The sequence below is a fragment of the Corvus brachyrhynchos genome, unplaced genomic scaffold (genome assembly GCF_000691975.1).
Source record: "Corvus brachyrhynchos isolate BGI_N302 unplaced genomic scaffold, ASM69197v1 scaffold212, whole genome shotgun sequence".
NCBI classification, from domain to species: Eukaryota; Metazoa; Chordata; class Aves; order Passeriformes; family Corvidae; genus Corvus; species Corvus brachyrhynchos.
This window is the reverse complement of record NW_008236768.1, coordinates 345,569-357,736: the sequence shown is the minus strand read 5'-3', so window position 1 is coordinate 357,736 and position 12,168 is coordinate 345,569. Positions and strand designations below refer to the sequence as shown.

Sequence of the window (12,168 nt, the reverse complement as noted above, 5' to 3'; positions counted from 1 at the left end):
TGCTGCTCAGTGCCCCCCTCACGGCCACCCTGACGGAGCTCAGGGCCCTGGCTGCCAACAGGCCCTTCTTCTGGGAGGCTGCATCCGAGTGAGTGCCCACGAGTCGGGTTCTTCCCCTGTTTGCTGCTCCTTCTGCTGCTTTTCCCCTGCTGCGTGTCCCACGCGCTGTGCTGGCGCTGCTGAGGCCTTTTGGGGCGTCGGGACAAGGATGTGGAGGGGCTGGAGCACCTGAGGGAGCTGGGAAAGGGCTGGAGTATCCCTGAGGGAGCCGGGAAAGGGCTGGAGAATTCCCAGTTGGGAAGGGGCTGGGAATTCCTGAAGGGAGCTGGGAAGGAGCTGGAGAATTCCTGAGGGAGCTGGGAAGGGGCTCAGCCTGGAGCAGAGCGGGATCAGGGGGGACATTCCCAATCTCCACCAGTCCCTGCCAGGAGGGCACAGCCGGGGGGGGATCCCAGGGGACACCAGGACAGGAGGGAACGGCCCCAAGCTGTTCCCATCAGCGGGAATTTCCTCCTGGAAAGGGTGGCCAGGGCTCGGAACTACTCAGGGAGGCGTCCAGGGAAGGGCTGGGCGCGGTTTGGGACGGGCACAGCTTGGCCTGGGTGATCCTGGAGGGCTTCCCAGCCTCAGCAAAGCCGGGCTCTCCCTGTGCCCGCTGCCTGTGCCCGCTGCCTGTGCCCACTGCCGGCCGCAGGGTGCGCACGGTGGAGCAGCTGGAGCAGCGGTACCTGCTGGTGCCAGAGGCGGTGAAGGATGCCTACCTGGTGCACCTGGTGCAGACCTTCCAGGACGAGCACGACGACTGGGCCATCATCATCTTCACTAAAACCTGCAAGTGAGTGGGGTTTTCCCTCGGGGTTGTTTCCTTGTGCCCTGGCACGGTTTTCCCATCCCTGGAAGTGTCCCAGGCCGGGCTGGAGCACCCTGGGATAGTGGGAGGTGTCCCTGCCTGTCCCAGCTCTGTCCTGATCCATTCCTTTGGTGCATCCTGATTGTTTTCCTGGTTTTTTTTCTCCTTTCAAGGGACTGCCAGGTGCTGAACATGATGCTGAGGAAATACAAATTCCCCTCTGTGGCTCTGCATTCCATGATGAAGCAGGTGAGGGAGGCACAGCCCTGGCAGGTGGCTGCTTCCAGGTGGATCCCACACCCCTCACACGGAACTTTCTGCTCACAGAAACAGAGATTTGCAGCTTTGGCCAAGTTCAAGTCCAGCATCTTCAAGATCCTCATCGCCACTGATGTCGCTGCCAGGTAAAACAGAAGCGCTCACACCTGGATTTGTTCACCAGAACCAGTTTAGGCTGAGTTTAGCAAGAGCAGACCCTCAAATCCCCCACTTTTGGGTGGGACAGGGCTGTTCCCAACCTCTCTGAGCTGTGGTTTGCAGCCTGTGGGTGCTGTGGTTCCTGTGGGGTTCCTTGGGGCTGCCAGGGAGCAGCTCCGAGGGGAGAGGGAATTGTTTAACTGTGTGAGGAAGGAGTTTGTTCTCCAGTCAGCCAGTAAAGCCTCTCTCCATGAGGATATGGGACTCCTGGAGGAAGCTAGGAATGAAACTGAGATCCTTGGGATAGTGGAAGTGTCCCTGGCCAAGGCAGGGCGTGGAGCTGGATGGGCTTTAAGGTCCCTTCCACCCCAAACCATTCTGGCATTTTACAACCCTATGACATTAAAGCTGTTTTTCAACATCTGGGTGGGTTGTTTGTTTGGTTTTTTTTTCCCCCTGCATTCCAGAGGTTTGGACATTCCTGCAGTCCAGGTCGTCATCAACCACAACACCCCCGGGCTGCCCAAGATCTACATCCACCGCGTGGGGCGGACGGCGCGCGCGGGTGAGCGGGGCCACCACGGCTGCTCCGGGGGCCACGGGGATCCAGGGAGGGGCTGGGCCCTGCATGGGTGTCCCAGGAGTGTCCTCAGATCCGCTGGGATCACTGGGATCCTGCCCTGGTGTGTGTTAGGATGGGTCACACCAACGTGGAGCTGCGCCGATGGTTAACGGGATTTCAGAGCAAAAAGAGCCCTCTGAGCACCCCAGGGTGGCTCCCGGGGATGGATGGGTTTGGAATGGCTTGGATTCATCCCTGTGTGCCTGCCAGGATTCCCCCATCCCTGTTTTTCCCCCATGCCAGGGCGGAAGGGCATGGCCATCACGCTGGTGACGCAGTACGACATCCACCTGGTGCACGCCATCGAGGAGGAGATCAGTGAGTGGGGCTCTGGTCCTGCTGCCAGGAGGTTCCTTCTCCACGTGTGCCAAAGGCTTGGGAGAGAGCAGGAGCAGCTGAACCCCTGATTTCAGCTCCTGGGGGTGTCAGGCAGGACCTTGTTTGTTCTGCTGCTGTTTTTAGTGGAGGAGAAATCGTGTGGAGCTCCTCTTTATTAAAGCAGCCCAGGTTGCTTCAGGTTCAAATTCCCTTTTTTTTTTTTTTTCCCTGGGAAATGGACCAAAAAATACAACATCCCGTGCTGTGGGGGATTGCAGGCAGAGGGGAGGATTTAATCCCTTGGAGGCTGAGGAAGTCAATGATCACAGCGTGTAACAATCTAACATTTAACAACAGAATATAAACCAGTCCCACCGATCATTCCAGGGACTGCACTGGGATTTTTTTTCCCTTGAGGATTGGGATTTTGTAAGCCTCTCAATGTCTCACCCTGGTTTAGAGCTGAAGCTGAAGGAGTTCTCCGTGGAGGAGCAGCTTGTGCTGGACATCCTGACCCAAGTGAACGTCACCAGGAGGGAGTGTGAAATCGTGAGTGTGTTCCCTGGAAATCCTGGGAAAAAATTCCTGCAGAACCCCGGGGATATGTGGGGGAGGCTCAGTTTGCTCTCTGCCCGTTGTTTGCTCGGTTTTTTCACAGTTTTTCAGGGTTTTTTGCTGCTGAGGGTTGAGGTTTCTGGGTCTGCAGCCCTGAAGTTTCCAGCACACTGAGCTCCTGCTGTGCTGCTCTTCCCATTCCCGACTGCTCTGCTGCTTTTTCCCTTTTCCAGGAGCTGGAGGGGATGGATTTTGATGAGAAGAAAGAAATCAATAAGAGGAAACAGATGATCCTTGAAGGGAAGGTGAGAGCTGCTGCTTTATGAATTCTTAAAGGCCGATAAAGTGTGGAAAAGGGAAAGGCAAAGGGAAGGACAGTCCCTCCTTCCCTCCCTCACTGCTGGGCTCACTCCCCTTCTGGGTGGGGAAGATTTATTTAAAATAATCCTAAAATAAATATGAAACATTAGGATCTTAAAAATATGAAATACTATGAGATCGAAAATATTAAATATTATGATGCTAAAAATGCTCTGGAGAAAAGGGAGAAGGGTCTGAATTGTGGAACCTCCTCAGTCGTGGGCACCTGGGAAAGGCCAAGGGCTTGTCCTGGGCCTGTCCCCGATGTCCTGGGCCTGTCCCCGATGTCCTGGGCCTGTCCCCGATGTCCTGGCATTTGCCCCCGCAGGACCCAGACCTGGAGGCCAAAAGGAAAGCAGAGCTGGCCAAGATCAAGAAGAAAAACAAGGAATGTCGGGAGAAGGTGCAGCAGACCCTGGAGAGGAAGAAGCAGCTGCAGCTGAAGAGGAAATTGCAGAAGAGGATGGAGAGGAGGAAGAGGAAGATGGAGAAGGAGGAGCAGTGACATCCCTGGGCCTGGCCTGGCCTGCTCTGCTTTGGGAATATTGGGATTTAACACTTTAATATGGACATTCCTGACCTGAAATCGGTGTTGGGGAGAAGGGAAGAATCCCAGAATCCCAGGATGGTTTGGGTTGGAAGGACCTTAAACCTCATCCAGTTCCACCCAGGGTGTTCCAAGCCCTATCCAGCCTTGGACACTTCCAGGGATTCCCAGCTTCTCTGGGAATCCATCCCAGCCCCTCCCCAGCCTCACTGGGAAGAGTTTTCATCCTCCTGCACAGCTGGGGCCATTCCTGGCAGGCTGGGTCGGTCTCCTGTAGAATTCCTTTCAGGAGGATCTTTCCTTCCTGGAGCAAAGGAGAGGCCAGGCCTGGATTCTTATAAAGCTCCCCTGTCACTACCCCTTCCGAGGGCTCTGATTGCCACTCACACTTGCTTGGATCAACAGATTCTCCCCTGAGCCAGAGTCTAAAAATACTGGGACGAGCTGAGCTCAGCATCTGTGCCAGAGCCTGGAGTTTTCCGAGGGGAAAATTCCTGGAACACGGGGGAGGTTGTGTAAGGGCTGATCCTGGGACTTTGGGAATAATCCTGCTTTTGCAATAATCCTTGTATGTTTAAGGTTTGGAGACAGGGCCCCGTTTTCCTGAATTTCCAAGATCGTTCCTGCACAGAAGAGCCCCAGGAGCAGGATTCCCTTGGTCCTTGTTCCATCCAGAGAAACCAGAGTTGGGTTTGGGGCCTCCCTGGGTGTGTTTGGAACAGGGTTAGGCTGGGGAGGGCTGAGCAATCCTAAAATCCAGTTCTGTTTCCCTCTGGAGACAAAAAAAATCCCAGATTTTGGCCAGCCCTGTCCCAGCTTTGATCCTCAGTGCCTTTTCTCTGACTGAAACCCTGTTATTTCTGTCCTGTACAAAAACAGTGGCTGTGGCCCGTGCCCAAATAAATATTTATTGCTGCACATGCCTGGAAACTGGAATATTTGGGGGAATTGGGGAATTATGGGGCCTTTGGGGTAGGGAGCAGCACTTGTGTGGAGAGAAAACGGGGTTTGGGTAAAGATTGAGCATTTTGGGGGTGTTTTATCCCTCAGGCAGCCTGAGCCCAGCTCCTTCCCTGTGGTGCCTTTTCCCTGATTTCCCTCAGGGATCCATCCGGTGTTCCCGGGCTGGGAGGGGCCAGGTCCATCCCTGGTGGCCTCAGGGTGCGTTTGGAGCTGCTCCTTTGTCCTGGGTGCCCTCCAGGAAGGAAAAGCCCTGCCCTGCCCGGGAGCAGCTGCAGCAGCGGTTTGGAGCAGGCTGATGCTGTTGGAATACTAAATCCTACAGCCTTGGAATGCTGTTTTGGGGAGTCGGGTGGGGATTAAAAGCCACCCTCCCGGAGCCAGGCTGCTCCCTGGGAGCGTCACTCCTGCAGACGCTGCCACCCCTCTGTCTGAAGTCTCCGCCTCAGCCTGGTGGGGTTTCTCCCTCTCCTTCCCCCTGTGCCACGCGGGGTTTGATCAAGGATCTTGTCTGGAAGATTTATTCCAAATTCCTTTTCATGCAGCGCTGTCTGAGCAGCCCGAGCTGGGAATCAGAGCGCTGGGTGCGGCTGGGAGTGGCTGAGCAGGGACAGAGGCTGCTCTGCTGCCCGGGACGGAGCAAAATCCCTCAAATTCCCAGCCTGGGAGTTCCCTGCGCTGTGCAGGAGCTGTGCCCGCCCCGCTCCCCTCCTGCAGCCGCGGGTCTGGGGGTTCCCTGCCTGCGTTGCCATGGAAACCCTTCCCAATTCAGCATCGCTGCTGCGGCTGCTCTCACCTGGACCGGGTGTGGCTGCTGAGGCTGGGCTGGGGTGCGGGGGAGAGCCCTGGACCCTCCTCATCCTCCTCAGTCCTTCCTCATCCTCCTCAGTCCTGCACCCCCCTCATCCTCCTCAGTCCTTCCTCATCCTCCCTCAGTCCTGCACCCTCCTCATCTTCCTCCACTCCTGCACCTTCCTAAACCTTCCAGTCCTGCACCCTCCTCATCCTCCCTCAGTCCTTCCTCGTCCTCCTCCAGTCCTTCCTCATCCTCCCTCAGTCCTGCACCCTCCTCACCTTTCTCCACTCCTGCACCTTCCTAAACCCCCCAGAGTCCTGCACCCTCCTCATCCTCCCTCAGTCCTTCCTCATCCTCCTCAATCCTTCACCCTCCTCATCCTCCTCAGTCCTTCCTCCCACCTTCCCAAGCAATTCCTGACAGGTCACGTGCCAAGGCTGCCTTTCTTTTTTGGGTGCATTTAAGGCAATATTTGTCTGTTCCTGGAGCGTTCCCCCACCTCTGCCCCTCTCTCATGGAAGAACAAACCCCTCCAAGGGGTCCTTCCCAGAAGTTTCCAGGGAGAAGGGAGCAGCTGGGGCGCTCCTGGGTGAGATGCTCAGCACCTGATAAATCCCCCACACCTGCAGCTGTGCTGAGCAGGGACAGGGACAGGGACAGGCCGGTGACACTGCAGGGCCCCTCAGGAGCTGGCACCCCCTTCACACCCGGGGTAAAAGCTCTGGATCTGGAACAAAAGCAGCTGCAATGAAAAAATTGGGGGAAATTGTAGGGCCAGGTTTGGTGTCTCTCTGCTGCTGCCGCTTTACCTTGGGATGCTCTTCGCGAACACAAACTCTGCTGTTCTGAACGCCCTAAAAAGCTGGTTTTTATCCCCAGGAATGGCCTTTCCTCGCTGCCCAGGCTCCTCCCGGGGCCGCTCTGCCGGCAGATGGCAGCTGGGGAGCGCTGGACACCTCGCTGCTGGCTCCAGTCCGCGTTCACTGGGAATTGCAGCTCAAGGGCTGCTCGGCCTGAACATTTTGGGGGTGGACGGGAAAATTTGGCTTCAAAAAGCCGGGAGGGGACGGGGCTGCCCCCACAGGCTGCCCCAGCTGGGGGCTGCTGCTGGCAGGAATCTCCTGGATCCTCTCCCTTGGGCTGACCCCAACCCTGCTCCTCCATCCCAGGGCTCTCCTCCATCCCAAATCCTGCAGCTCCTTCCCCTTCCCTGCTCCACCTCCAGGCTCTTCCCAGCCGGATTTTGCTGGTAAATCCCTTGTCCATGACATTCCCTCACCCGGGGCTTGCTGCAGCTGCCCAGGACATGCTGGACACTGGGATTGTCCCCGTCCCTCCCTGCCAGCAGCAGGACTCCAGGCTTGGGACCGAGGGAAGAAACACTTGGAATTTTCTTCCTCCTGTGCTGAGCAAACCTCCTGCTGGCTGTGTTTGATCCACCCCCATCCCTCTCTCCCTGCAGCAGCTCCCAGCCCTGCTGAGATGTGGATTCTGTCACCTCTGGGAGGGACAGTGGCTGTCAGGGAGCTGGGGACGCTGCTGTGGCCTCGCAGGGAGAAGCTGTGAGCACGGCAGGAGCCTGCGGCAGAGGCTCAGCCCCCTCCTTTCATCCCTGCTCAGGATTCCCAGCGCCACTCCTGAATTCTCAGACCTCAGCGCACGGCAGGGTCACAGGGGAGGTGGCACCTGTGCCACCCGGACACTGATTTGATGTCCCCTAACGAGGGCTGGGCACGAACATCTCCAGGTGAGGGGGAAATGGTTCTGCCTGGAGCCTGCTGGGGTCTGAGCTGGGGTTGGTGGGAACAGAGGGACAGATCCCAGGCAGCGTTCCCACTGTCCTACAGCCCTTGGGAAAAACCAGCCAGGCACGGGGGGAGGAGCCGAGGGAAGGGTGACAAGTGACATTCGAGTGCCAGGGAACTCAGAGGGGAAAATGGCCTGGGACAGATGGGGCTGGGACTGCAGCTGGTGCCACGGGGACAGGGCTGGTGCCATGGGGACAGGGCTGGTGCCATGGGGATGGAGGTGATGCCACGGGGACGGAGGTGATGCCACGGGGACGGAGGTGATGCCATGGGGACAGGGCTGGTGCCATGGGGACAGTGATGGTGCCATGGGGACAGGGCTGGTGCCATGGGGATGGAGGTGATGCCATGGGGATGGAGGTGATGCCATGGGGACAGGGCTGGTGTCACGGGGATGGAGGTGATGCCATGGGGACAGAGGTGATGCCATGGGGACAGCGATGGTGCCACGGGGATCTTGATGATGCCATGGGACCAGAAGTGACACCAGCCTCCCACCCATCCCACCTGGCTCTTCCCTACAGCTGCAGTGCCAGCAGCACCCAAGGATACGGAATTTGCTCCCTCTGGTTCCCACTCCCTGGCTCACCCTGGCAGGGCTGAGCGTTGCCGAGGGGCTCCGGGCGCCGTTCCTCTGGATTCCCTGTTGGAGCTGCCTCATCTCCTGCGCCTCATTCCCAGCACCATTCCAGCTGCTGGGATTTGGTTGGGAAGCTGAGGGAGGTGGAGATGATGAGTGTACGTTGTTTTCCCTGGGAGCACAAACAACCCCCCCACACCACCCCCTAATCACCACAATAATGATAAATCGCTCCGGGAGAGGGCACTGGGAGCCCTGCTGGGGTTTTTTTGGGGCCGTTTTCCAACCCCCACATTGAATTCCCTGTCCCTGGTGTGCATGGGAATGGTCTGGCAGGGTGTGCATGTGTTTGGGGGGTGTTACACGCACGGCCTGTGCTGCCCTGTGCTGTCAAGTGTAAACAGAGCATTTCTGCACTAAAAATAACCTCTCCTCTGAGGAAGGGAGCAGCTGATCCCTGCAGCCCAGATGCAGGAGCTCAGCAGGGTTAGGTCACCTCTTTTTTCATTAATGGCATTATTTAATTACAAATTCCCTTAAGTTTTATCCTGGGGAGCTTGGAAACAAAAGCGCCTCGTTGCTTTGCCTCCATCAGGAACTCGCTCTGATAAAAATTCAGCTATCAAAGGCAGGCTGTTAAATAACTTCGATGTGAGGCTGTCTTAACAACACAACAGCATCACCTGGGGCTTTCTGGGGAAGGGAATGACTTTTACCTCTTGTTTAAAATCACTCAGAGGACTCAGACATTACCCAGCGTGGCCTGCGCTGACCTTTTCTCCTCTTGGCTCTCCAGGCACCTCGGAGGTGGTGGTAATTAAAGTCCAGCAGGGCTTCAGGGAGGGTAATTCTGTCCTTTGTGGAGGAGGAGGAATCAAAGCTGGGCTGGCAGGGCTGGATTTGCATCTGGTGGCATCTCCCATTCCCATCTCCACCAAAACTCTGTTTCCTGGGGCTGGGCTGGGCAGCAGGACCTCGTTTTGGGGCTGGATCCTCCCTTTCTGCTCAGCTCAAAGTTCTGTGGACAGGGGAAGGCTCCAAGACGTTTTCTTTGCTCATCCCACTCTCCTCTGTGAATCATTTTCCCTTTATTAATGCTCTGGCTGGCTTTGCTGTGAATAATTAAGATCCTAATTTGCCAAAAGCATGAGGCCTCTCCAGGTACCTGCGGTCGGGAGCTCCCCCAGCCAGGAGGGTGCTGGGATGGAGCTGCTGACAGGAATTATTGGTGGGAGACACAAAACTGCAGCTTTGCCACTGTTGGAACACACTGGACTTTCCCCTTTGGAAGCACAAAAATAAGAAATCAATCAGGGTGAGGGCTGGAGAGGGCAGGGTGGGGACGTGTCGGTGCCACTGCTCCGAGCCACAGCCAAAACCCTTTGGAAATGGATGGAATTGGTGCTGCTGCTACAGCTCCAGTGGAGTTGTCTCCTGGCTGAGCCCAGAATTGTGGGAATAGCTGGTGATAAATGGGATTTCATTAGTGTGGAAGGAGGGAAGGCTGCAGAGGAAAGGCCTCCCAGAGCCATCCATCACAGGGCCTCGAGAAAGGCCTTTGTGAACAAATGCTGAGCGCAGGACAGAGCTCATCAAAAAACCACTTCCAGATTATTCTGGCAAGGAAAAGGATGGCTCCAGCAGCCCCGGGTGGGGGAGAGGCACAGGGAACGTGGCCACCTCTGTCCCTGGTGCCTGAGGGAGCTCAGGAGCACGGCCAGGGCTGGCACTGGCTCAGGCACAGCCCTGGGGTGGGCAGGGACAGCCCCAGAGGCTGCCAGGCCCAGGGAAGATCCCACAAAGCTTCCAGAACCCTGGAAAAGGCTGCTCAGAGATTAATGAGGGGCCTGGCCTTGCTCCTGCTGCGTTTTGATCCCACAAGAGCCAAGGGCAGAACAGGGGGCTGCACCTGCCCAGGTTGGGCTCTGAGTCCTGGGAAGAGGCAGAATCCTTGTGCAGGATCCCTGTGATCCATGAAGATCCCCCAATCCACAGTTTGAGCTTGGATTAGCTGCAGATGCCTTATTTTGTGACTCACTGCATGATTTATACCCCTTCCTGAATGACTTCAGACCTCCCTGCATGACTTAGACCTTGCATCATTTATAGACCTCCTCACACGATTTTTAGACCTTCTCACGTCATTTTTGGACCTTCTCACATCATTTTTAGACCTCATTGCACGACTTTTAGACCTTTCCACACGCAGCCCAGCCTCTCAGAGGGTCAGTTCTCTGCTGCAGGTCGAGGTGGAGCCCTCAGGGGTTGCTCTGAGGGTATCAAACGCAGAAGGAACTGGCAGAAAAACTTTTTGGTGCTGCACTGCTGCCTGAGCTGGCTCAGAGCAGGTCCTGGGGCCACCAGCACGGAATTCCCTGGAGCTGGGGGAGCTCCTGTGTGTGTTTTCCTCCTGGGAGTCCTGCTGGGATGTGCAGCAGCTTGATCAGGAGCTCCCTGCCTTGGGAAAGGTGACTCAGCCAGGTGTGGCACCCACCAAGGAGCAAAGCAAGGCTGGAATTTTGCTGCCAGAATTTAAGGATCCAGCTCCACCTCAGCCACGCAAGAGAACCTGGTGGAGAACATGAGGAACTTTCTCCCGGTCTTTTTGCCTCCCAAATCCCACCCTCCTGCTTCCACAGCAGTGACAGAGATGCAAACCAAACACACCTTGCTTGGAGCTGATCTCTATTTCAAAAGAAGGTGCTCCTGGAGGGAGAAAATATCCAACACTGGCATGGGGTGGGAAACAAATCCCGAAAAATTTTTTGCCACCCACTTCCTTCCTTGTCTTCTTCAATACCTTGGAACAAAATGTTACTACAGCAGCTCCAGCCCCAGACAGTTGTGAGAACACTTCATGCAACAGAAATGAAAATAAAGTAAAAACTAACCAAGGGAAAAAGAAAAACCCAGACCCAGAGGAGAAGAGCTCTTCCCTGGCTCCGCAGGTCTGGGAATTCCTGTGTCTCCCTGGGAAAGGGAAGGGCTTTGCCTGGCCACGATCCAGCACAGAGTCACCAGCAGTTCTCTCCCCACTCCAGCAGATTCCCGAGGTGCCAGACCCGGGTCCTGCCCTGACTTGCAGCGGAGTGGGGGAGCTGCGGGTTCCTCTGCGGCCACCAGGTGAGTGAGAGGAGAGGCAGGGCCTCTCCACAGGGAACATTCCCAGGATTTCTGCTGCCTTTGCCTAATTTTTAGTGGCAAAGAGGACAAAAATACAAGCCCAAAACACATCCAAATCCATCAACACTCCTATAAGGTTACAACTACAGCTACAGACACTCCCACAGGCTCTGGGAATGACAGAGGTGAGGGACACAATTCCAGCTTTCCCCAGGCCTCCCTCAGGCCTTGCTCAGTTCCAAAGGCTGGACAACATCTAGGAGAACTCCCAAACTTCAGGGGTAACTCCCAAACTTCCCACAGGCCCCTCAGGGCACCGGTCCCAGCGTGCTCCCAACACCTCCTGCTCTCCTTGAATCCAGCTGGGACCCGTCCCCGTCACAAGGAGCAGGACATGAGCAGGACATGAGCACGACATCCCTGGGGCTGCTTCCCAATATAAGAGGGGGGGAAAAAAAGGAAAAAAGAACCCAAGAGCAACTGTTGACTTGCTCCATTTAATTTCAATTAACTGCAGCCCTCAGAGGCCAGGAGAGATGCCAACCCAGCAGCTTGGTGGCTGTGCCCTGAGGGACGTCCCATTTCCCAAATTCACCGTCCTCAACCAAGCCTCTGCTCTGCTCAGCTCAAAGTTTTCACCAGTCATTAAATCCCACCGTGTTCAACTCAGCCAGGCTTTAAACCCTGCAGTTTTTCTTCTGGAAGAGCAGTGGGAAGGACATGGGGTCAGGGGAGCTCCCATCTCTGCAAGTGGGGACCTCGGGGTGCTCCTGACAGTGACTGGATCCTGCTGGAAAGACACAGGATTGGGGAACAGGAAAAGGAGGAACTTGTCCTGGGTGTGCTAAACTCCTCCTCCCTCCCCTCGGTGAGGGAAACAGGCAGCTGATTTGCAAAAGGCAAGTGGTTTCCTAAAAAACTACAGAAAAAAACCCCACCAAGGCGGCTCAGCCCCTTCCCCTTAGAAAATGTAAAAACCTGGGAGACACAGTGTGGCAGCAGGGAGGTGGGAAGGCAGCACGGGCACAGCTGCCATCTCTGGGCCATGCCACGGCCATGGCAGGGGCCAGAGACATCTGGCTGGGACTTCAGGTGCTCCCTGGAGAGGATTTGGGGGCTCAGGTGCTCCCTGGAGAGGATTCAGGAGCTCAGGTCCTCTCTGCCCTGCTCTGGGGGCTCGCTGGGCAGTGAGTGGCTGGTCTGGTGTCCACTCTGTCCAGGCAGCTGCTGGT

At 56.2% G+C, this 12,168-nt stretch overlaps 1 protein-coding gene across 1 annotated transcript in view; it reads left to right on the top strand.

Moving 5' to 3' along the window:
* Window positions 1-4,587, top strand: part of DDX49 (DEAD-box helicase 49) — a gene marked incomplete at its 5' end in the record, with an annotated part of 23,119 nt that extends 18,532 nt beyond the window's left edge. Inside the window, 9 exons of the mRNA XM_017727509.1 lie at window positions 9-88; window positions 695-835; window positions 1,024-1,099; window positions 1,178-1,254; window positions 1,735-1,832; window positions 2,133-2,207; window positions 2,668-2,756; window positions 2,996-3,067; window positions 3,451-4,587. Of these exons, the coding sequence (XP_017582998.1) occupies window positions 9-88; window positions 695-835; window positions 1,024-1,099; window positions 1,178-1,254; window positions 1,735-1,832; window positions 2,133-2,207; window positions 2,668-2,756; window positions 2,996-3,067; window positions 3,451-3,627 (885 nt within the window). The remainder of the gene's footprint in view (window positions 1-8; window positions 89-694; window positions 836-1,023; window positions 1,100-1,177; window positions 1,255-1,734; window positions 1,833-2,132; window positions 2,208-2,667; window positions 2,757-2,995; window positions 3,068-3,450) is intronic.
* Window positions 4,588-12,168: the final 7,581 nt, after the last annotated feature.